This window comes from Aulostomus chinensis, chromosome 22 (assembly GCF_037954235.1).
Source record: "Aulostomus chinensis isolate RoL2024-O1b breed Wild chromosome 22, RoL_Achi_v1.0, whole genome shotgun sequence".
NCBI classification, from domain to species: domain Eukaryota; kingdom Metazoa; phylum Chordata; class Actinopteri; order Syngnathiformes; family Aulostomidae; genus Aulostomus; species Aulostomus chinensis.
This window is the reverse complement of record NC_141341.1, coordinates 3,250,232-3,273,568: the sequence shown is the minus strand read 5'-3', so window position 1 is coordinate 3,273,568 and position 23,337 is coordinate 3,250,232. Positions and strand designations below refer to the sequence as shown.

The 23,337-nt window shown below is 44.8% G+C and overlaps 1 protein-coding gene across 2 annotated transcripts; it reads right to left on the bottom strand.

Moving 5' to 3' along the window:
• Nucleotides 1–73: 73 nt before the first annotated feature.
• On the bottom strand, nucleotides 74–23,267 carry eppk1 (epiplakin 1). Of its 2 annotated transcripts, none has more exons than XM_086194149.1 (3): nucleotides 23,251–23,267; nucleotides 14,711–14,808; nucleotides 74–14,398 (listed from the first exon to the last, which is right to left on the bottom strand). In XM_086194149.1, the coding sequence occupies exon 3, from the start codon at nucleotides 14,390–14,392 to the stop codon at nucleotides 512–514; it is 13,881 nt and encodes a 4,626-aa protein (XP_086050275.1). In that variant the 5' UTR covers nucleotides 14,393–14,398; nucleotides 14,711–14,808; nucleotides 23,251–23,267; the 3' UTR covers nucleotides 74–511. The 2 variants fall into 2 exon arrangements, with proteins under 2 accessions (XP_086050275.1, XP_086050274.1); XM_086194148.1 differs by lacking the exon at nucleotides 23,251–23,267 and adding an exon at nucleotides 18,712–18,810.
• Nucleotides 23,268–23,337: the final 70 nt, after the last annotated feature.

Below are 23,337 nucleotides of genomic sequence, written 5' to 3'. Positions count from 1 at the left end.
CTGGGTTCAAGCAGTTCTTAACGTACAGCCGTGAGATGAATAAAAAGTTGAAAAGAAAAGCAAGTACTCATACTGAGCGTACTCAACAGTTTAATAAAGAAATGTTTCCCATAAGTAGAAACCAATAACAGTATGAATTACTGAATTTGCAAAAGCGAATAATAGAAAAACACCAGGTCCAAATATTAAAAAAACATCATCCTGTATGCAAAACTTTCTTTGTAGTTTGACAGTATTTAGGCAAATAAATGTGAAAATATTTGCTGGTTAATTCACAACAAATATATCGGACACAGAAACAGTAATAAACATTCACACATTCCCAATTTTTTAAACATGATTACCAAGAAGTAATTACAGTGGAAAATGTGTGTATTTTTTCTCACCATCTCACTTGAAAAATGAACACCAAAAAAAGTATGACACTGTAAGATGTATTTTGAACTCAGTAAAAATTAACAGAACTGAATAAACATGATGAAGACACAAATGCATGGAAAGGTTGTTTTCTTCACTTGTGCAAGGGGAGTAAACTGAGGCCCGTTCTGGGATCTGTGACACACCTCTCGACGAGTTGGAGATAGGTGAGGTTCTCTTGCGTGTTGGGATCAAAAAAGCCCTTGGTGTCATCATCTGGATCATTCAGAATCTGGTTCATTTCCTCATCAAAGTAACCTCTTTGGTAGGCCACCTGTACAGGCACTCTGTGACTGTGCACAGGGTCAATTATTCCTCCTGTGGCAATTTGTGCCTCAAGGAGACGAATGCCATGATCTTTGACAATGAGATCTTTCTTCAGGGCCTGGAACAGAGAGATTGTATCTCCAGTGTAAGGATCTCTGTATCCTGTAACTGCTCGTTCTGCGGAAAGCAGTTTGTTTTTCCACTCACTGCCAACAACTCTCTGAGCCACAGCTTTGTCTACAGAAAGTTTTTTGTTGTTCACCGGGTCGATGACAAAGCCAGTGGCAGCTTGAGCTTCCAGCAAAACCAGAGAGGTACCAGGAGTTAACAGGCCTCTGGATTTGGCCTCATAGATGCTGAGGGTCTCTTTGGTGGACTGCAGGTACACTCCTGCAATGCTGTTGGTTCCCTCTAGGTACTTCCGGACCGAGTCCATTTCACTTACTTCCTCCACTGTGAGTTTTCCTGAGCTAAGGTCTTTGTAAAGATCTTCATTGATGATTTGGGATTCGAGCAGCTCTGTAACACTGACATCCTTTCTTATTCCATGGAAGTTCTGAACGTCACTTGTCTCTGTGACTGTTGTGGTGATGGTGGTTTTTGTTGTGCTGCTTTCCACTTTTGTCTCTGGTAGTGGACATTTGACCACTGATGATGACGATGAAGTTGTTGTGGTCTGCTTGTGAATGATCGTCAGGAGGCTCTCCAAGAAGCGTTCAAGTGTGATCGCTCCAGACTTGTACTGTTGCACAAGTTCTCTCCTCTTCTCCTCGGTGATGTATATGGAGTAGAGCAGCTCCCAGAGAGACACAGTTGTTCCGTGATATTTCCCTCCTGCTTTGGTGGTAGTTGTTGATTTCAGAGTGAGTTTTGTTGCCTCGTCAACAAAGAAATAAAGCTCGCCTTTCTTCACAATGACCAACAAACTGAGGCCCGTTCTGGGATCTGTGACACACCTCTCGACGAGTTGGAGATAGGTGAGGTTCTCTTGCGTGTTGGGATCAAAAAAGCCCTTGGTGTCATCATCTGGATCATTCAGAATCTGGTTCATTTCCTCATCAAAGTAACCTCTTTGGTAGGCCACCTGAACAGGCACTCTGTGACTGTGCACAGGGTCAATTATTCCTCCTGTGGCAATTTGTGCCTCAAGGAGACGAATGCCATGATCTTTGACAATGAGATCTTTCTTCAGGGCCTGGAACAGAGAGATTGTATCTCCAGTGTAAGGATCTCTGTATCCTGTAACTGCTCGTTCTGCGGAAAGCAGTTTGTTTTTCCACTCACTGCCAACAACTCTCTGGGCCACAGCTTTGTCTACAGAAAGTTTCTTGTTGTTCACCGGGTCGATGACAAAGCCAGTGGCAGCTTGAGCTTCCAGCAAAACCAGAGAGGTACCAGGAGTTAACAGGCCTCTGGATTTGGCCTCATAGATGCTGAGGGTCTCTTTGGTGGACTGCAGGTACACTCCTGCAATGCTGTTGGTTCCCTCTAGGTACTTCCGGACTGTGTCCATTTCACTTACTTCCTCCACTGTGAGTTTTCCTGAGCTAAGGTCTTTGTAAAGATCTTCATTGATGATTTGGGATTCGAGCAGCTCTGTAACACTGACATCCTTTCTTATTCCATGGAAGTTCTGAACGTCACTTGTCTCTGTGACTGTTGTGGTGATGGTGGTTTTTGTTGTGCTGCTTTCCACTTTTGTCTCTGGTAGTGGACATTTGACCACTGATGATGACGATGAAGTTGTTGTGGTCTGCTTGTGAATGATCGTCAGGAGGCTCTCCAAGAAGCGTTCAATTGTGATCGCTCCAGACTTGTACTGTTGCACAAGTTCTCTCCTCTTCTCCTCGGTGATGTATATGGAGTAGAGCAGCTCCCAGAGAGACACAGTTGTTCCGTGATATTTCCCTCCTGCTTTGGTGGTAGTTGTTGATTTCAGAGTGAGTTTTGTTGCCTCGTCAACAAAGAAATAAAGCTCGCCTTTCTTCACAATGACCAACAAACTGAGGCCCGTTCTGGGATCTGTGACACACCTCTCGACGAGTTGGAGATAGGTGAGGTTCTCTTGCGTGTTGGGATCAAAAAAGCCCTTGGTGTCATCATCTGGATCATTCAGAATCTGGTTCATTTCCTCATCAAAGTAACCTCTTTGGTAGGCCACCTGTACAGGCACTCTGTGACTGTGCACAGGGTCAATTATTCCTCCTGTGGCAATTTGTGCCTCAAGGAGACGAATGCCATGATCTTTGACAATGAGATCTTTCTTCAGGGCCTGGAACAGAGAGATTGTATCTCCAGTGTAAGGATCTCTGTATCCTGTAACTGCTCGTTCTGCGGAAAGCAGTTTGTTTTTCCACTCACTGCCAACAACTCTCTGAGCCACAGCTTTGTCTACAGAAAGTTTTTTGTTGTTCACCGGGTCGATGACAAAGCCAGTGGCAGCTTGAGCTTCCAGCAAAACCAGAGAGGTACCTGGAGTTAACAGGCCTCTGGATTTGGCCTCATAGATGCTGAGGGTCTCTTTGGTGGACTGCAGGTACACTCCTGCAATGCTGTTGGTTCCCTCTAGGTACTTCCGGACCGAGTCCATTTCACTTACTTCCTCCACTGTGAGTTTTCCTGAGCTAAGGTCTTTGTAAAGATCTTCATTGATGATTTGGGATTCGAGCAGCTCTGTAACACTGACATCCTTTCTTATTCCATGGAAGTTCTGAACGTCACTTGTCTCTGTGACTGTTGTGGTGATGGTGGTTTTTGTTGTGCTGCTTTCCACTTTTGTCTCTGGTAGTGGACATTTGACCACTGATGATGACGATGAAGTTGTTGTGGTCTGCTTGTGAATGATCGTCAGGAGGCTCTCCAAGAAGCGTTCAATTGTGATCGCTCCAGACTTGTACTGTTGCACAAGTTCTCTCCTCTTCTCCTCGGTGATGTATATGGAGTAGAGCAGCTCCCAGAGAGACACAGTTGTTCCGTGATATTTCCCTCCTGCTTTGGTGGTAGTTGTTGATTTCAGAGTGAGTTTTGTTGCCTCGTCAACAAAGAAATAAAGCTCGCCTTTCTTCACAATGACCAACAAACTGAGGCCCGTTCTGGGATCTGTGACACACCTCTCGACGAGTTGGAGATAGGTGAGGTTCTCTTGCGTGTTGGGATCAAAAAAGCCCTTGGTGTCATCATCTGGATCATTCAGAATCTGGTTCATTTCCTCATCAAAGTAACCTCTTTGGTAGGCCACCTGTACAGGCACTCTGTGACTGTGCACAGGGTCAATTATTCCTCCTGTGGCAATTTGTGCCTCAAGGAGACGAATGCCATGATCTTTGACAATGAGATCTTTCTTCAGGGCCTGGAACAGAGAGATTGTATCTCCAGTGTAAGGATCTCTGTATCCTGTAACTGCTCGTTCTGCGGAAAGCAGTTTGTTTTTCCACTCACTGCCAACAACTCTCTGAGCCACAGCTTTGTCTACAGAAAGTTTTTTGTTGTTCACCGGGTCGATGACAAAGCCAGTGGCAGCTTGAGCTTCCAGCAAAACCAGAGAGGTACCTGGAGTTAACAGGCCTCTGGATTTGGCCTCATAGATGCTGAGGGTCTCTTTGGTGGACTGCAGGTACACTCCTGCAATGCTGTTGGTTCCCTCTAGGTACTTCCGGACCGAGTCCATTTCACTTACTTCCTCCACTGTGAGTTTTCCTGAGCTAAGGTCTTTGTAAAGATCTTCATTGATGATTTGGGATTCGAGCAGCTCTGTAACACTGACATCCTTTCTTATTCCATGGAAGTTCTGAACGTCACTTGTCTCTGTGACTGTTGTGGTGATGGTGGTTTTTGTTGTGCTGCTTTCCACTTTTGTCTCTGGTAGTGGACATTTGACCACTGATGATGACGATGAAGTTGTTGTGGTCTGCTTGTGAATGATCGTCAGGAGGCTCTCCAAGAAGCGTTCAATTGTGATCGCTCCAGACTTGTACTGTTGCACAAGTTCTCTCCTCTTCTCCTCGGTGATGTATATGGAGTAGAGCAGCTCCCAGAGAGACACAGTTGTTCCGTGATATTTCCCTCCTGCTTTGGTGGTAGTTGTTGATTTCAGAGTGAGTTTTGTTGCCTCGTCAACAAAGAAATAAAGCTCGCCTTTCTTCACAATGACCAACAAACTGAGGCCCGTTCTGGGATCTGTGACACACCTCTCGACGAGTTGGAGATAGGTGAGGTTCTCTTGCGTGTTGGGATCAAAAAAGCCCTTGGTGTCATCATCTGGATCATTCAGAATCTGGTTCATTTCCTCATCAAAGTAACCTCTTTGGTAGGCCACCTGTACAGGCACTCTGTGACTGTGCACAGGGTCAATTATTCCTCCTGTGGCAATTTGTGCCTCAAGGAGACGAATGCCATGATCTTTGACAATGAGATCTTTCTTCAGGGCCTGGAACAGAGAGATTGTATCTCCAGTGTAAGGATCTCTGTATCCTGTAACTGCTCGTTCTGCGGAAAGCAGTTTGTTTTTCCACTCACTGCCAACAACTCTCTGAGCCACAGCTTTGTCTACAGAAAGTTTCTTGTTGTTCACCGGGTCGATGACAAAGCCAGTGGCAGCTTGAGCTTCCAGCAAAACCAGAGAGGTACCTGGAGTTAACAGGCCTCTGGATTTGGCCTCATAGATGCTGAGGGTCTCTTTGGTGGACTGCAGGTACACTCCTGCAATGCTGTTGGTTCCCTCTAGGTACTTCCGGACCGAGTCCATTTCACTTACTTCCTCCACTGTGAGTTTTCCTGAGCTAAGGTCTTTGTAAAGATCTTCATTGATGATTTGGGATTCGAGCAGCTCTGTAACACTGACATCTTTTCTTATTCCATGGAAGTTCTGAACGTCACTTGTCTCTGTGACTGTTGTGGTGATGGTGGTTTTTGTTGTGCTGCTTTCCACTTTTGTCTCTGGTAGTGGACATTTGACCACTGATGATGACGATGAAGTTGTTGTGGTCTGCTTGTGAATGATCGTCAGGAGGCTCTCCAAGAAGCGTTCAAGTGTGATCGCTCCAGACTTGTACTGTTGCACAAGTTCTCTCCTCTTCTCCTCGGTGATGTATATGGAGTAGAGCAGCTCCCAGAGAGACACAGTTGTTCCGTGATATTTCCCTCCTGCTTTGGTGGTAGTTGTTGATTTCAGAGTGAGTTTTGTTGCCTCGTCAACAAAGAAATAAAGCTCGCCTTTCTTCACAATGACCAACAAACTGAGGCCCGTTTTGGGATCTGTGACACACCTCTCGACGAGTTGGAGATAGGTGAGGTTCTCTTGCGTGTTGGGATCAAAAAAGCCCTTGGTGTCATCATCTGGATCATTCAGAATCTGGTTCATTTCCTCATCAAAGTAACCTCTTTGGTAGGCCACCTGAACAGGCACTCTGTGACTGTGCACAGGGTCAATTATTCCTCCTGTGGCAATTTGTGCCTCAAGGAGACGAATGCCATGATCTTTGACAATGAGATCTTTCTTCAGGGCCTGGAACAGAGAGATTGTATCTCCAGTGTAAGGATCTCTGTATCCTGTAACTGCTCGTTCTGCGGAAAGCAGTTTGTTTTTCCACTCACTGCCAACAACTCTCTGGGCCACAGCTTTGTCTACAGAAAGTTTCTTGTTGTTCACCGGGTCGATGACAAAGCCAGTGGCAGCTTGAGCTTCCAGCAAAACCAGAGAGGTACCAGGAGTTAACAGGCCTCTGGATTTGGCCTCATAGATGCTGAGGGTCTCTTTGGTGGACTGCAGGTACACTCCTGCAATGCTGTTGGTTCCCTCTAGGTACTTCCGGACTGTGTCCATTTCACTTACTTCCTCCACTGTGAGTTTTCCTGAGCTAAGGTCTTTGTAAAGATCTTCATTGATGATTTGGGATTCGAGCAGCTCTGTAACACTGACATCCTTTCTTATTCCATGGAAGTTCTGAACGTCACTTGTCTCTGTGACTGTTGTGGTGATGGTGGTTTTTGTTGTGCTGCTTTCCACTTTTGTCTCTGGTAGTGGACATTTGACCACTGATGATGACGATGAAGTTGTTGTGGTCTGCTTGTGAATGATCGTCAGGAGGCTCTCCAAGAAGCGTTCAATTGTGATCGCTCCAGACTTGTACTGTTGCACAAGTTCTCTCCTCTTCTCCTCGGTGATGTATATGGAGTAGAGCAGCTCCCAGAGAGACACAGTTGTTCCGTGATATTTCCCTCCTGCTTTGGTGGTAGTTGTTGATTTCAGAGTGAGTTTTGTTGCCTCGTCAACAAAGAAATAAAGCTCGCCTTTCTTCACAATGACCAACAAACTGAGGCCCGTTCTGGGATCTGTGACACACCTCTCGACGAGTTGGAGATAGGTGAGGTTCTCTTGCGTGTTGGGATCAAAAAAGCCCTTGGTGTCATCATCTGGATCATTCAGAATCTGGTTCATTTCCTCATCAAAGTAACCTCTTTGGTAGGCCACCTGTACAGGCACTCTGTGACTGTGCACAGGGTCAATTATTCCTCCTGTGGCAATTTGTGCCTCAAGGAGACGAATGCCATGATCTTTGACAATGAGATCTTTCTTCAGGGCCTGGAACAGAGAGATTGTATCTCCAGTGTAAGGATCTCTGTATCCTGTAACTGCTCGTTCTGCGGAAAGCAGTTTGTTTTTCCACTCACTGCCAACAACTCTCTGAGCCACAGCTTTGTCTACAGAAAGTTTTTTGTTGTTCACCGGGTCGATGACAAAGCCAGTGGCAGCTTGAGCTTCCAGCAAAACCAGAGAGGTACCTGGAGTTAACAGGCCTCTGGATTTGGCCTCATAGATGCTGAGGGTCTCTTTGGTGGACTGCAGGTACACTCCTGCAATGCTGTTGGTTCCCTCTAGGTACTTCCGGACCGAGTCCATTTCACTTACTTCCTCCACTGTGAGTTTTCCTGAGCTAAGGTCTTTGTAAAGATCTTCATTGATGATTTGGGATTCGAGCAGCTCTGTAACACTGACATCCTTTCTTATTCCATGGAAATTCTGAACGTCACTTGTCTCTGTGACTGTTGTGGTGATGGTGGTTTTTGTTGTGCTGCTTTCCACTTTTGTCTCTGGTAGTGGACATTTGACCACTGATGATGACGATGAAGTTGTTGTGGTCTGCTTGTGAATGATCGTCAGGAGGCTCTCCAAGAAGCGTTCAAGTGTGATCGCTCCAGACTTGTACTGTTGCACAAGTTCTCTCCTCTTCTCCTCGGTGATGTATATGGAGTAGAGCAGCTCCCAGAGAGACACAGTTGTTCCGTGATATTTCCCTCCTGCTTTGGTGGTAGTTGTTGATTTCAGAGTGAGTTTTGTTGCCTCGTCAACAAAGAAATAAAGCTCGCCTTTCTTCACAATGACCAACAAACTGAGGCCCGTTTTGGGATCTGTGACACACCTCTCGACGAGTTGGAGATAGGTGAGGTTCTCTTGCGTGTTGGGATCAAAAAAGCCCTTGGTGTCATCATCTGGATCATTCAGAATCTGGTTCATTTCCTCATCAAAGTAACCTCTTTGGTAGGCCACCTGAACAGGCACTCTGTGACTGTGCACAGGGTCAATTATTCCTCCTGTGGCAATTTGTGCCTCAAGGAGACGAATGCCATGATCTTTGACAATGAGATCTTTCTTCAGGGCCTGGAACAGAGAGATTGTATCTCCAGTGTAAGGATCTCTGTATCCTGTAACTGCTCGTTCTGCGGAAAGCAGTTTGTTTTTCCACTCACTGCCAACAACTCTCTGAGCCACAGCTTTGTCTACAGAAAGTTTTTTGTTGTTCACCGGGTCGATGACAAAGCCAGTGGCAGCTTGAGCTTCCAGCAAAACCAGAGAGGTACCTGGAGTTAACAGGCCTCTGGATTTGGCCTCATAGATGCTGAGGGTCTCTTTGGTGGACTGCAGGTACACTCCTGCAATGCTGTTGGTTCCCTCTAGGTACTTCCGGACCGAGTCCATTTCACTTACTTCCTCCACTGTGAGTTTTCCTGAGCTAAGGTCTTTGTAAAGATCTTCATTGATGATTTGGGATTCGAGCAGCTCTGTAACACTGACATCCTTTCTTATTCCATGGAAGTTCTGAACGTCACTTGTCTCTGTGACTGTTGTGGTGATGGTGGTTTTTGTTGTGCTGCTTTCCACTTTTGTCTCTGGTAGTGGACATTTGACCACTGATGATGACGATGAAGTTGTTGTGGTCTGCTTGTGAATGATCGTCAGGAGGCTCTCCAAGAAGCGTTCAATTGTGATCGCTCCAGACTTGTACTGTTGCACAAGTTCTCTCCTCTTCTCCTCGGTGATGTATATGGAGTAGAGCAGCTCCCAGAGAGACACAGTTGTTCCGTGATATTTCCCTCCTGCTTTGGTGGTAGTTGTTGATTTCAGAGTGAGTTTTGTTGCCTCGTCAACAAAGAAATAAAGCTCGCCTTTCTTCACAATGACCAACAAACTGAGGCCCGTTTTGGGATCTGTGACACACCTCTCGACGAGTTGGAGATAGGTGAGGTTCTCTTGCGTGTTGGGATCAAAAAAGCCCTTGGTGTCATCATCTGGATCATTCAGAATCTGGTTCATTTCCTCATCAAAGTAACCTCTTTGGTAGGCCACCTGAACAGGCACTCTGTGACTGTGCACAGGGTCAATTATTCCTCCTGTGGCAATTTGTGCCTCAAGGAGACGAATGCCATGATCTTTGACAATGAGATCTTTCTTCAGGGCCTGGAACAGAGAGATTGTATCTCCAGTGTAAGGATCTCTGTATCCTGTAACTGCTCGTTCTGCGGAAAGCAGTTTGTTTTTCCACTCACTGCCAACAACTCTCTGGGCCACAGCTTTGTCTACAGAAAGTTTCTTGTTGTTCACCGGGTCGATGACAAAGCCAGTGGCAGCTTGAGCTTCCAGCAAAATCAGAGAGGTACCAGGAGTTAACAGGCCTTTTGTCTTGGCTTCGTAGATACTCATAACTTTCTTTGTAGACTCAACTCTGACTCCTGCTATACAGTTTGTAGATCCAAGATACTTTTGTATTGATTCCATTTTCTTCACATTATCTTCTGTTACTTCCCCTTGTATTATCTGTGTGAAAAGTTCCTTTGAGATGATCTTTGACTCATACAATTCACTTGCTGAGACCTGCTTTCTTAGTCCCTTGAACTTTCTCTCTTTGGATGATACTTCTGTAATGATGACCGAAAGTATTTCAATTATCTCCTCCATTTTCATGGCTCCAGTCTTGTATTGTTGAATGAGCTGCTCCCGCTTCTGTTGTGATATGTATTCTGAGAGCAAGACTTCCCATAAAGTCACCTGTTTGTCTTGAAATTTTCCTGCATTAATTACAATGTTTTTGTTTTTGAATTCAAGCTCAATTTGTTCTTCTGTGTGAAATGTTTGGGATTTCTCTTTCAACGGAAGAAGAAGCAACCCAGTCTCAGCATCCTTCTCACATCGCTTCATCAGCTGGAGGTAAGTGAGGTTTTCTTTGGTATTTGGATCAAAGAATCCCTTTTGATCATCAGTGGAGTTCAACAGGATGTTTTTGACTTCCTCATCCAGATATCCCTTCTTCATAGCAACATGAATCGGTAGCCTGTGACTTTGATTTGGGTCGATGATTCCACCTGTTGCGATCTGTGCCTCAAGAAGGCGAATGCCATCACTTCTTTGAATCAACTGTTTATTAATGGCTTCAAATAGTGATATGGTTACATCCGTATATGGATCTTTATAGCCAGTGACAGCTCGTTCAGCTGCGAGAAGGTGCTCAAGCACATCTGGTCCAATTACCTTCTCTCTAGCTGCCTCATCAACAGTGTAGAACTTGTTTTTTAGAGGATCTATGACCCATCCTGTTGAAGCCTGTGCTTCAAGCATTCTAAGTGCAACAGCAGGAGTCAGCAGATCTTCCTTTGTGGCTCCATATATGCTCATAACTTTTTGGGATGGATAAACCTTAACTCCCGCAATGCATCTGGTTGCATTTAGGTATTGTCTCACAGCTTCTTTTTGAGTTATGTCCTCAAAAGCAACTTTCCCTTCATTCAATTGGTTGAATGTATCTGCATCAATAATATCAGAATCCAGTAGTTGCTGTGCAGAGACAGGCTTTCTCAGGCCCATTATTGTTTTTGGTGGCCCGCTCTTTTCCAGTCTTTCAATGGTAGAAATCACTAATGTGATTATGGTTTGTCTGCTAATCTTTTTCGTTCTGTATTTTTCAATGAACTCAAGCTGTTGGTCCTCAGTAAAGTATCCAGAGTGGATCAAGTCCCACAGAGAAACTGATTTTCCTGAGTAGCGTCCTACTGATATGCTTACAGCTGTATGATCAAACTCCTCCTTTATCTCTGTATCAGTGTACATTTTCAGGCTGGCTCCTGAGGCTTTTGGTTTCTCATTCAGAGGCAGCAGGAAGAGCCCTGTTTCCTTATCTTTTACACATCTCTGTACCATCTCCATGTATGTTAGATTTTCTTGTGTCTTTGGGTCAAAAAAGCCCTTGGTGTCATCAGTTGGGTCTGAGAGGATCTGATTCAGTTCTGCATCAAAATATCCTTTCTTATATGCTACCTCAAGGGGTAAGTGAAGACACTTCAAGGGGTCAATGATGCCGCCTGTAGCAATTTGGGCTTCGAGTAAACGAATGCCATGCTGCTTCACAATTAGATCCTTTTTCAAGGCTTGGAAAAGTGAGATCTTTTGACCAGTGTATGGATCTGTGTAACCAGTGACAGCCCTCTCTGCAGACAGAAGTTTTTCATACATCTGTGGACCAATGATTTTTTCTCTCAGGGCATGTTCCACTGTAAGTTTTTTGTTTGTCAAGGGGTCAACAATGAATCCCGTGGCTGCTTGTGCTTCAAGGAGGCAAAGAGCAGTGCCAGGTGTGAGGATACCTATCCTCTGTGCTTCATAGATGCTTAGCCTCTGATTTGAGGGTTGTAGTATCACCCCGGCAACACAACTTTTCCCTTGTAGGTAGGCTCTCACACTGTCCATTTTCATCACGTCTGTGGTCTTGATCTTTCCATCAATCAAACTGTTGTATGTGTTTTCATTCACAATTTCAAGCTCCAAAAGATCCACCACAGAGACCTTTCCTCTGAGACCTTCAAAGTTCAGTCCTGCATCCCGTTTTATCTCCGTTCCCTCAATGATCTCTAAAATGGTCACCGTGATTTGCTCAGTTGTTATTTTCCTTGACTTGAAGAGCTTGAAAAACTCCTGTCTTTTGTCCTCTGTCAGATACTCTGAATTGATAAGATCCCACAGAGTTGTGTGCTTGCCACTAAAGCGGCCATACTTCACATTAACTGTTGTTGTTTTGAACGTTTCTTTAATGCTATCATCTATGTTGATCTTGTTACTTTTGCTTTTGAGTGGCAAGAGGCAGAACCCTGTACTAGGGTCTGTGACACATCTGGCCATGAGCTGCAAGTATGTCAAGTTCTCATGGGTGTTGGGATCGAAAAATCCTTTGGTGTCATCACTTGGATCACTTAAGATCTCATTCATCTCCTCATTAAAGTAGCCCCTCTTATAGGCCACATGGACAGGAATGCGATGGCTATTCACTGGGTCAATGATCCCGCCAGTGGCAATTTGGGCCTCCAGGAGGCGAATTCCGTGGTCTTTTATGATGAGGTCTTTTTGCATAGCTTGGAACAAAGAGATTACTTTGCCATCGTATGGGTCTTTGTAACCTGTGACTGCTTTTTCTGCTGACCGCAACTTTTGACAGATGTCAGGGCCCACAAGCTTGGCTTTTACAGCGTCATCAACAGAAAACTTTCTGTTTCCGATTGGATCGATAATGAATCCTGTTGCTGCCTGGGCCTCCAGTAAAACCAGAGCAGTTCCTGGCATCAACTTTCCTTTCTGTTTGGCCTGGTAGATGGTCATGATTTGGGAATCAGGTAGAAGAATACCTGCAATACTGTCTTTTCCCTGTAGATACACATTTACATTTTCATCTTCTACAACGTCCTTCACTGACTTTTTCCCTTTTTTCAGATCCTCCAAGACCTCCTCACTAATGATATCTGCTTCAACAAGCTGTTTGGCTGTGACTGTTTCTCTGATGCCTTCAAAGACAACTTTGGTTGTTTTCACAGACTTCTCTATGACCTCAAAAACTGTTGTGACAATCATCTTGATGGTGAGCTTCCCCTTTCTGTACTGTTGAATGATGTCTCTCCTTTGATGTTCATTAAAATATTCAGACATCAGCAGCTCCCACAGAGATACTGTCATTCCCATATACTTTCCACATGTCACATTAACCTTCTCCTCTTTGAAGGCCATTTTAGTTTGGTAGTCGATGAAGTTGAAATTAGCCCCGTCTGATTTATCATGGAGAGGGAGGAGGCACAGTCCAGTGGCAGGGTCGATGACACACCTTTCCATCAGCTGAAGGTAAGTTAGATTCTCCTCTGTGTTGGGATCAAAAAATCCTTTGGTGTCATCTCCAGAATCTTCTAATACGGCATTCATTTCTTCATTGAAATAACCTCTTTTGAAGGCCACATCTGTTGGGAGTCTGTGACTGTGGATTGGATCTATGATTCCGCCCGTTGCGATTTGTGCCTCGAGTAGGCGGATGCCGTGTTCTTTTACAATGAGATCCTTTGACAATGCTTGAAACAGGGATATAATTTCACCTGAGTATGGGTCTTTGTATCCTGTTACCGCTCGCTCGGCAGAATGCAGCTTTGCATGATATTCTGGTCCAATGAGTTTGTTCTTTATGGCCTCATCTACAGTGAACTTCTTATTTTCTACTGGATCTACCATGAATCCAGTTGCAGCTTGCGCCTCTAATAGGATAAGCGCTGTTCCAGGCATCAGTATGCCTTGCTTCATGGCTTTATAAATGCTCATTCTCTGATTGGATGAGAGCACTGCAATGCCTGCAATACTGCCTTTGCCTTGGAGGAATTCTTTTACTGTCTCCATCAACATCACATCCTGGGTTGTGGTCTTCCCCTTCTGAAGGTCTTCGAATGTTTCTTTGTCAATGACTTTTGACTCAAGAAGTTCGGTGGAAGAGATGCCTCTTCTCAGACCTCTGAAGCTGATGTGGATGGGAAGGAGCAGCAAGCCTGTGTCAGGCTCCACAATGCATTTCTCTTGGAGGTTTTGATAGTTGAGAGTTTTTTGTGAGCTTGGATCGTAGAATACATGTAGCTCTGACATCTGGTCATTTAGCAGACCTTTTTCGTAGAAGCCTTTCTGAATTGCAGATTCAACGGAAATACTTATCCTCTGAACAGGATCAAACAGGCCTTGTGTGGCTATCTGTGCTTCCAGCAGTCTCAATCCATAATCTCTTGGGACTAAATCTTTTTGCATAGCTTGGAAAACAGATATCTTTTCCTTGGTGTATGGATCTTCATAGCCACTTACAGCTTTCTCAGCAGAGAGAAGTTTCTCTCTCATCTCTGGCCCAACTATTTCTTCTTTCACAGCATCTGCAACAGGAAGTATTCGTTTTTTTATGGGGTCTACGATGCCTACGGTGGCAGCTTGGGCTTCAAGCAGAGCTAATGCTGTTCCTGGTTTAAGCAGACGTTTTTTCATGGCTTGATATATGGTTATCTTCTCCTTTGTCTTCTCCAGAAATACGCCAGCCACGGGTCCATGTCGTTTTGTGGAGCCATTTTGCGTCATCTCTGTTTCATGGTTGGCATCCATCTTGGCCTAAAGAGTTTGATGTGAGCAGGAACAGTTGCATGAGTTGGTTTGGATACTGCTTGCATTTTCTCTTAGTCACATTAAAATATTTACAATTAATCTGTAAGTCCAAAGGTGGTTGTTTCAGTGTTAATGTACTTGGTTTAATGTGTAAATACATTTTTATAAACACATATTTTACCCTAATATTTTTTCAAATACATGTGGCATTTAACGAAACAATGTTTTCACATGAAGCTGCGTGAAGGTTGCCAGAAAGCAAGCAGTGATTCACACCAAGTACACACACGATCGTCCGCGTGTCAACACATTTCAAACCTTTTTTGTGTCCTGTTGTGGGCCGCCTCAGATCCTCGATGCACTGCTCTGGCCGTCTCACAGTCCAGTAGGAAAACCAAGGCTACAGCCGTTTGACCCTGTGGATATGAGACAAGCTGAATAAGTTTGTTCATTGTTTTTTTTTAATTTTTTAAGATCATCCTCAAAAATTTGAATGGTGATTTGATATCATTGTTTTATGATGCCGTGAAGTCTCTAGTCTTTCTTTTGTGAATGTTTTTTTGACCTTTTTTATTCCCTAAACTCAAATCATCTTATTAGTATTAGACAAAGACAAATGGAACGAGATTGGCAACCCTGGTAATGCTTTGGTTGGAACAAGACCTCATTTCAAATTGCGCCCTGGACTCAAAACGCTTCACTTTTTTTTATTTTTTTTCCCACTGAAACAAAAACCATCTCACACAGTTGATATGTAAAAGGATGGTTAGCAGCTAAGAGCAGGAGCTAAATTCACATTAGTTTATTAATTTCTACAAGTCATTTTTTACAAAAAAAAAAGAAAAATTCAATAAAAGACTTTCATGTCAAATGTTTTCAAAATGCTCGTTGCCAGATTTGTAACCATGACAAAATACGTGTGGCCCATTCACATGGCACTACTCTAACCAGATGACCTCTGCCTTTGCTGGCATATGTCAGGTAGTTTTCCCTGGAATTTTCACCCCAGGACCCCTGCAAATGCAAAGGCCCATGCAAACAGAGCCACAGGGATGTAATGCAGTGTGATGCATGCAACACTTGAGCATCATCAGCCCCTCCCCATGTTGTCGAAATGTTCAACTCAAAGAAACACGACGCTGACACTGACCCAGCTTTAGACATAAACACACCTTTTATTCCCACCATCTCTGACAGTAAATCCCACAGCAGTTCCCTGGTTTCAGATGTGCTGCGTTTTAGACTCGTCGAAGCTGAACGCCCTCATCGCCGCCCATCCTCCTGCCGTTTCTTGGCTTCATCTGGAGTGATTCGTATCGTGTGTGTGTCTCCGCTTGAAGCGAGCCACATAAACCAATACAAAATGCCCGGGTAACAAAACTGCTGTGGACATCCTACTTTCACATACACAGAATTACTTTCTCAGTCTCCTGGCACAGGCTCCTCTTGATGCAGATCAAAACGAGTCCTGTGTAAATTATTTTAATTAAACTTGATTTCAGGAAAGCCACACGATTAGTATGATTACATCTTAATATACTCCTGTTACTTTTCTTCCACAGTATTAGGGTGGATCTGTGCAGATACGTTTCCATGTGATTCAAGCACAGGAACTTGCACACAAGGCCTTTTCACAACGTTCTTCCACGAATTAAAAAGAAATAAGCTGGAGGAGAGCTTTATGGATGCATGAACGATGTATTTGCTTGGGTCTGACAACACTTGGTACCTTGAACTGAAACAACCTTGAGTTGTCCAGCCACGATAGTAAGAAAATAATCTAAAGACACAAACGCTGCACAGTTAGGTTAACGCCTCACTGTTACTGTTCTGCTTGGCAGCCAAACATTGCCCAGATCCCAACTGAACTTTACAATCATGCAGTTGCTGCTGAACTGTGTGGAAATATGCATAAAAAGGAACACAAGACCTCTAAAATATTTTCATTAAATGGAAAACACACACACACACACACACACACACACACACACACACACACACACACACAAAGAAGTCATGTTTTTTGAATATACACTGATGAGCTAAAAGAAAAATTCACCACAGTTTCTGTCTGTTCCATTCATTAATATGTAGAAAACAATTATAAAGACAGCCCAACTAAATGTACACAGGAATGAAAGTCGCCAGCCTCTTAGATATTTCTGGGACAATCGCTGGTGGGAACCGTGGAATAAAAACACTGCTTTCTGTAGGAGGAAAAGGTGTGTACGCCTCTCCCTACATGCAATGTAGCAACAGCCAGGGATGACATCATCACAATGAGACATGCCAAAAAACACAGACGTCTGCCGCTCACACTAGACTGAAGTCCAACTCTACTGTTAACTCTTCCATATGTGCATAAAAGTACCGTCACACCCCGGTGAGGCTTAAACCATCACGAACTGTGCAACTAAAACACACCGACTAGGGCTTGAATGGAACACGCGGACCAAACTCAAAACACCAGGAGAGCTTTGATAAGCTAACCAGGAAGCAAACAACAGGACTGGAGAAAACTGTAGAAGCTGAAAGCTCAGTGTAAATGGAAGAGTGCAAATAGAGATGATGCCACCCGCGCGTGTGTGTGTGTGTGTGTGTGTGTGTGTGTGTGTGTAACCGCAGAGGCTCAGTATCTGACCGCAGCTGCGATTCTCACCCACTTTGTAAATGTTTGATTGTTTCTCATGACCTTTCACTTTAAAATTGTAACACTAGAAGTTTAGAATGTCAAAGAGTGAGAGTGCAGTAATCTGAGTGCCACAATGAACTCTGGGTGAAGTTCACGTCAGTTGATGTTGATTCTGTTGTTGATGTTGACACCAGGAGGAGGATTTGCAGTCCTACGACTACATTCCCTGCACATGTACCGGTACAACTTTATTTCCGAGAAAAAAAAAAGAAAAAAGAAAAAAAAATCCATTCCATCCATGTTCTCCCTCTTCTCCTGTTCAGGGTGGTGGGGGTGGAGCCTATCCCAGCAGCCTTCCCCCTGGACAGGTCACCAGTCCATGGCAGGGCCAACACATAGAGACAGACAACCATTGGCTCTCCCAGCCACGCCTACGGTCAATTTAGAGTCTGGATTAACCTGGTCCCTCTTGATGTCTTTGGACTGTGGGAGGAAGCTGGAGTACCAGAGAGAACCCAGCAGGAACAGGGAGAACATGGAGACTCACCCAGAAAGACCCCGTGCTCCAGCCGGGGCTCCACCCACAACCTTCTTGATGGGGGGCCACAGTGAGGACCACTGCTCCACCGTACTGCTCTCAGGATAAAATTTACGAAACTCTATTTGGAGATTTAATCAACAATTGTTTTAGTTGTCTTACTTTTAAAAAATATGAATAGTTTGGTCAATAAAAGGTGTAAAAATGAAGTAAAAAAACTTCATAATCTTCCAGCGCGCCAGAAAGAAATTCCAGGTGAAGCTGATTTGCCATATTAAACGTTTGACTTGAATCAAACCACGTAACTTGTCACAAATGTTATTTACTGGAAACGTAGGCTGATACGCTTTGACATCCTCCTTCAGAGAAAGTATGGCCGTCCCGTTTTTCTTCAAATGAATTAAATTTTTTTTCAACGAGCCGCTTCAGAAGACAAGGAACCCACGACTTGCTTGAAAACGTACCTCAATATTAATTTGCGTGATATCTACTGATGTATCTCCTCCTGATTGTCCTGCTAATCCAATCAGATGCGAGATGGGCAGCTCAGTCACAACAGTGCTGCCTCTTTCTTAGCGCTTATAAAATGTACTTCACTAAACTTCATTCACAAAAGAGGTTTTTAAACCAGATGTAATAGCAGCTCACGTTCCTCAGGGGGGGTGTGATGAATTATTTCTGCTCATGACTAATTAGTAAGTGATTCTTCAGGTTTTCCACCCCCCCCCGGATTAAACACTGCTCGTATCATCCGTTGCCTCATGACCTCTCGTCTTTACTGCATTCTTCAGCAGTAAAAGAAAAACAAAGCCAGGATGAATGAGGCAATGGGTGTTTCGTAACAGTTTCTGTGCCCGGTGCAGCGTCCGCCTCAGTAGCAGATGATGGCATCGACGGTGTTAAGACACACTTTACTCAAGTTTGGTCAAAGGTGAGCAGTGAGGAATGTTGGCTGTCCCTGTTTATGAGATGGGTGTTGGCCACACTGGCAGCGGACACAGAGTTATCCAGCGCTCAGGTCTACTTGTTCTCCTAAGAAAAAAACTCTGATAAAAGATCTCTCTCTCTCTGTCTCTCTCTCTCTGTCTCTCTCCAGGCGCCCTTCTGTGTCTTGTTTTCAAAACTTTTATGAAAATAATAATCCCTTACCTGGGGGTCCTGGGCTGCAGGGACTCTGGACTGGTTTGCAGTCTGTCTCAGCTGATAAGACAGACTGTGAGCTCCACCTTCTCAGAGGTCGTCCTTCACTCTTGCAGCTCCGATATAAAGCAGGTCCAGATATTAAACCCCTCCCCTCATGAGGAACTTCCTCCTCTCCTCTGACTGTGAGGGAGCAACGGCCTCAGAACTGTTCGCACTGAGCTCAGGATGCCAGGAATTCCTGTCAGACGTATTCTTTGTGTTCTCAAACAATGACTTCAATGAAAATCCTGCTGTTCTAACTGGACAGCAGGTGGGCAGTTAAATGGTTAACAGGTGGCTCGAACACAGGTCTTGAACCATCTTTGTCTTTTATCGACTTTCAGTGAATTATTCTCTCTTAAAAAATGAGACAGTGATGTTATTTTTCTTATTTTAGTAGCCTGGCTGAGACGGTCAGAGTCGGGCGCCGTGTGTGACGCGGGGCAGCTTCACTGGTCCTGTCTGGCAGGTTCTATGTCCATCATTTCACAAACCAGCTGCAAAGGCACTCATCACCTGCTGGTGACATGTTTGAAATACAGCTGTGTTGGTGACTAATAAAAAGACAAGCGTCAGAGTTGAGAAATCGGCAGTTGATGACGCCAACAACAGGTGATGAGGACATGTCATGCTATCACAAATCAGACACCTGACTGCACCTTTGAGTCATGGTACCTGGGTCCTGAATGCATAGGAGACATTTTGCAATCGGGAGTAAAGATCAGCCTTACAACCTTAACGTGAAGCTTCGTTGACTTTTCTTTTTGCTGGTAAACCAAACGCAAAGTCTCAAATGCAAGTCGTCGTACAGCGTGAACGTTTTTCAAAAAGGGGTTGGCGTCGCCGTAGGTTCCCTCCACCAAAAGCTGAGGGGAATTTTTTTTTTTAAATTATTGCGGAAACAAAGCTCGACTTCTGCAGCTCCACTACTCAGGTTGGAGCTGTGTCCTTCTTCCTCCATGCACACAGCAACTGTTTCTGGATGTAAATGTAAAATCACAGGTGTGGTATTTACCGACGCGTCGTGTGCTGCAGAGCAGGGACTCCCAAAGTGTGGTGAGAGTGTTGCCACTAGGGGGCGCGCCTGATTAAAAAAATGTGCAGGTTGCAGTGTTTTTTTTTGTATATAAAGGCATTTCAACAAAGCAACCAACAGTTGAACATGTTTTTATTTGTGCTTCCAGACGTGCTGTCTTGCTAGCTTGTATCTCAAGCGCAGAGATTCCCAAAGTGGGGTGCGCGAGCTGCCACTCGGGGGTGGGTGAAAAAAAAAATGTAATGGCGCTTTGGAATGTTTTTTTAAGTGGGATTTTCCCACACAATGAAGAAATGTAAAAAAAAAAAACAACACACACACAAAAAAACAAATCCTTTTCAAAATTTAAAATCCAAAGCTGAGATTGATTAACAAATAAATGCAGGCTATTCAAAATGCGGCTCATTTTCAGACAAATCGCAGAAGTAGTTATCTTCTACGCGCTCCATGTGGCATTGTTGGGTTTATTCCCTAAAGGTGTGGGGGATTGCAGGTGCGTCGACCCAGTTGGGATATAGAAGGGGGGTGCGCGGCCAAAAAGGTTTGGTAAGCAGTGCTGTAGAACTAAGCCTCAAAAACATGTTAAGCTTGTGTTAACCACACCTGTATTTTAAGGCATTTCAACAAAGCCCATTGATTTGGAGACGAGAGAACCAGAAATTCAATGATGCTAAGTAATTAAAAATGATTCCTGTTTACCTGACACAAGGAAGTGATATATCTTAATTGGTCTGTTTGACTTCCTCATCATTTCATAATTGCCAGTTTGCATTTGGCTTCCTGACATGCAGTTCTGGTGAAGAGCTGGGATGGGCTTGGAGGCTTCTGTGGAAGGATGATTATGGAAAATCTCTGCCAGGGAGTGTTTCAAGAACTTCAAGAACTAAATAGTTTGTCCCACAAAATGTCTTTCGTAATAATTGATATCTCCAAATAGAGTTTCATAAGTTTTATACTGAGAGCAGCACGGTGGAGCAGTGGTCCTCACCGTGGCCCCCCATCAAGAAGGTTGTGGGTGGAGCCCCGGCTGGAGCACGGGGTCTTTCTGGGTGAGTCTCCATGTTCTCCCTGTTCCTGCTGGGTTCTCTCTGGTACTCCAGCTTCCTCCACAGTCCAAAGACATCAAGAGGGACCAGGTTAATCCAGACTCTAAATTGACCGTAGGCGTGGCTGGGAGAGCCAATGGTTGTCTGTCTCTATGTGTTGGCCCTGCCATGGACTGGTGACCTGTCCAGGGGGAAGGCTGCTGGGATAGGCTCCACCCCCACCACCCTGAACAGGAGGAGAGGGAGAACATGGATGGAATGGATATATATATTTTTTTTTTCCCTCGGAAATAAAGTTGTACCGGTACATGTGCAGGGAATGTAGTCGTAGGACTGCAAATCCTCCTCCTGGTGTCAACATCAACAACAGAATCAACATCAACTGACGTGAACTTCACCCAGAGTTCATTGTGGCACTCAGATTACTGCACTCTCACTCTTTGACATTCTAAACTTCTAGTGTTACAATTTTAAAGTGAAAGGTCATGAGAAACAATCAAACATTTACAAAGTGGGTGAGAATCGCAGCTGGACTGGTGACCGTCCAGGGTGAACCCCACCTCTCGCTGGATGGATATTTTATGTAACCTTCTTTTTTTCTCTGCTTTTTGGCACGTTTGTTCATGCTGGCAGCATAAAATGCTTCTATTGAATTTCCATCTTGCGTAGTATGAGGTGTCTTGGTTGAGCGTAGTTTTGTTTTTGCTTCCAGATGTGCTGTCTTGCTAGCTTGTACCTCCAGTGCCTGCATCTGCTCCTCCTGGGGTCCTTGGTGGATGGTATGGATGTGTGCTTTGTTTGTTGAGAGGCTGTTTTGGTGTGAACAAGTCTCGTATGACTCTGTTTTGCTGAAATCATCTATGTGGTGCATGAGGCTCGGAGTGACCGTATGGTCGCGAAAGGCCGCTGGTTTGATCCCCGTCCCCCCTGAGAAAGTGTCTGTGTGCAACATCTTGAGTCTCTGATTGTTCCTGATGAGTGATCTGAGGCCTGGTAGCCGTGGGTGGGAGGGGGAATGTGAGTAAGAGCCATTATTGTAGAGCTCTTTGAACACCCTCAAGGTAAAACTACTTCAGATCCATCCCACGGCATTTGTGCCATAGCTTTTTCTCACTGTACATTCACACCGCATGTGCGAGAGCATTCCTCTGTGGGATGTCGTCAGTCATTAACTGACTCACTGTTAAAACGTACCCCACTGTTTGACGAACAGAAACCTGCTGGGCTGAAGCACTGCTTCATAACCACGACCGTGATGCGGATATCCAGTCCCCCATCTCGACTGTTAGCCCCAAAGGCAGGACGTGGACGTGAGCATAACTACTGACTCCAATGAGGTCGAAGGAGTGCACCATTGCGTGATTTGGGACCAGACCGATCCAGTTTGAAGAGATCTGGTGGCCAAACCGCTGGTATTTCGTGGTTTGCCGTGGGGCAGAAACATGAGGAAGATAGCGTATTAGCTGCCAAACGTTTCCATTACTCCACAGCCAAAATTGAAAGGTCAACAAATGCAAATCTGTATGAGACCAAACATGTAGTAGCTCGACTGGTTTGGCATCATGATCAGGTGTTATCACCTTTGTGGTTTCTAAGGAATCATAAACCACCGTGTCCTCAGACAGGAGGGTGGCGTGATGTATTGAGTTACCACTTTCACAGTTCTGGTAACCTGCCTTCGTCTCTGCATCGTCCCGTCAGACAAACTCACCGAGTTGAAACCAGAAGAATAAGACATATAAGTGATGTGAACTCTGTGGCACCAGTAGTAAAAGTACAGTGACACTGGGTACTACAGCTCATTCTAGTTCGCAAGTGGACTGGAAATCACTGTCTTATCGAGGTGAGACATCAGTGGATGTCACAAATCACAACAAGTGTCTTGAGCTGATAAAGGCGTTGCCAGCGGCCACGAACTGCTCACAGAGCTGCGGCAGCTCCAACGGTCCAGCGCTCAGTGAGACACGCTTTGGTTTGAGCTGAAAACAAACTCCAGCACATCTGGTCCTCAGGGTTCAGTGCCAGACCAGAGGGCTCACAGTTGGTTTGTTTTTAGCTCAAACCAAAGAGGTTTGGACTGCTGAGCCCGTTACAGGTGACTCAGCACGTCACGTTTTAGTGGAGGAATGACGTTCTGCCCCCCCAGGAACACCCCACCCCACCCAAGCAGTGCAGCAGGACCCCCAGATGAGGGATGAGTTAAATTACTTCTAGTCAGCACAGAAACAGAGTGCTTCTGCTAGACTGTAGTATTTACCAAAGTTAATTGTTTAAAAAAGACTGACTTTGTGCTGACGCCTGTTTGAACCCTGGTGGTTTTATGTTCCGCAGCTCCGCTCATTAACCTGAACAGACTTGTGCTGATTCTTCGCCGGCATTTATCCAACAGCATGTTTGCAGAAGTCTTTCACTTTTAATATTTACCTGTTAAACTCGCCGCAGGCCTCCGCTGCCAGGCACTGGTTCAGGCATGTTTAGAACTACGTCATCTGTCTCTCAGGAACACACAGT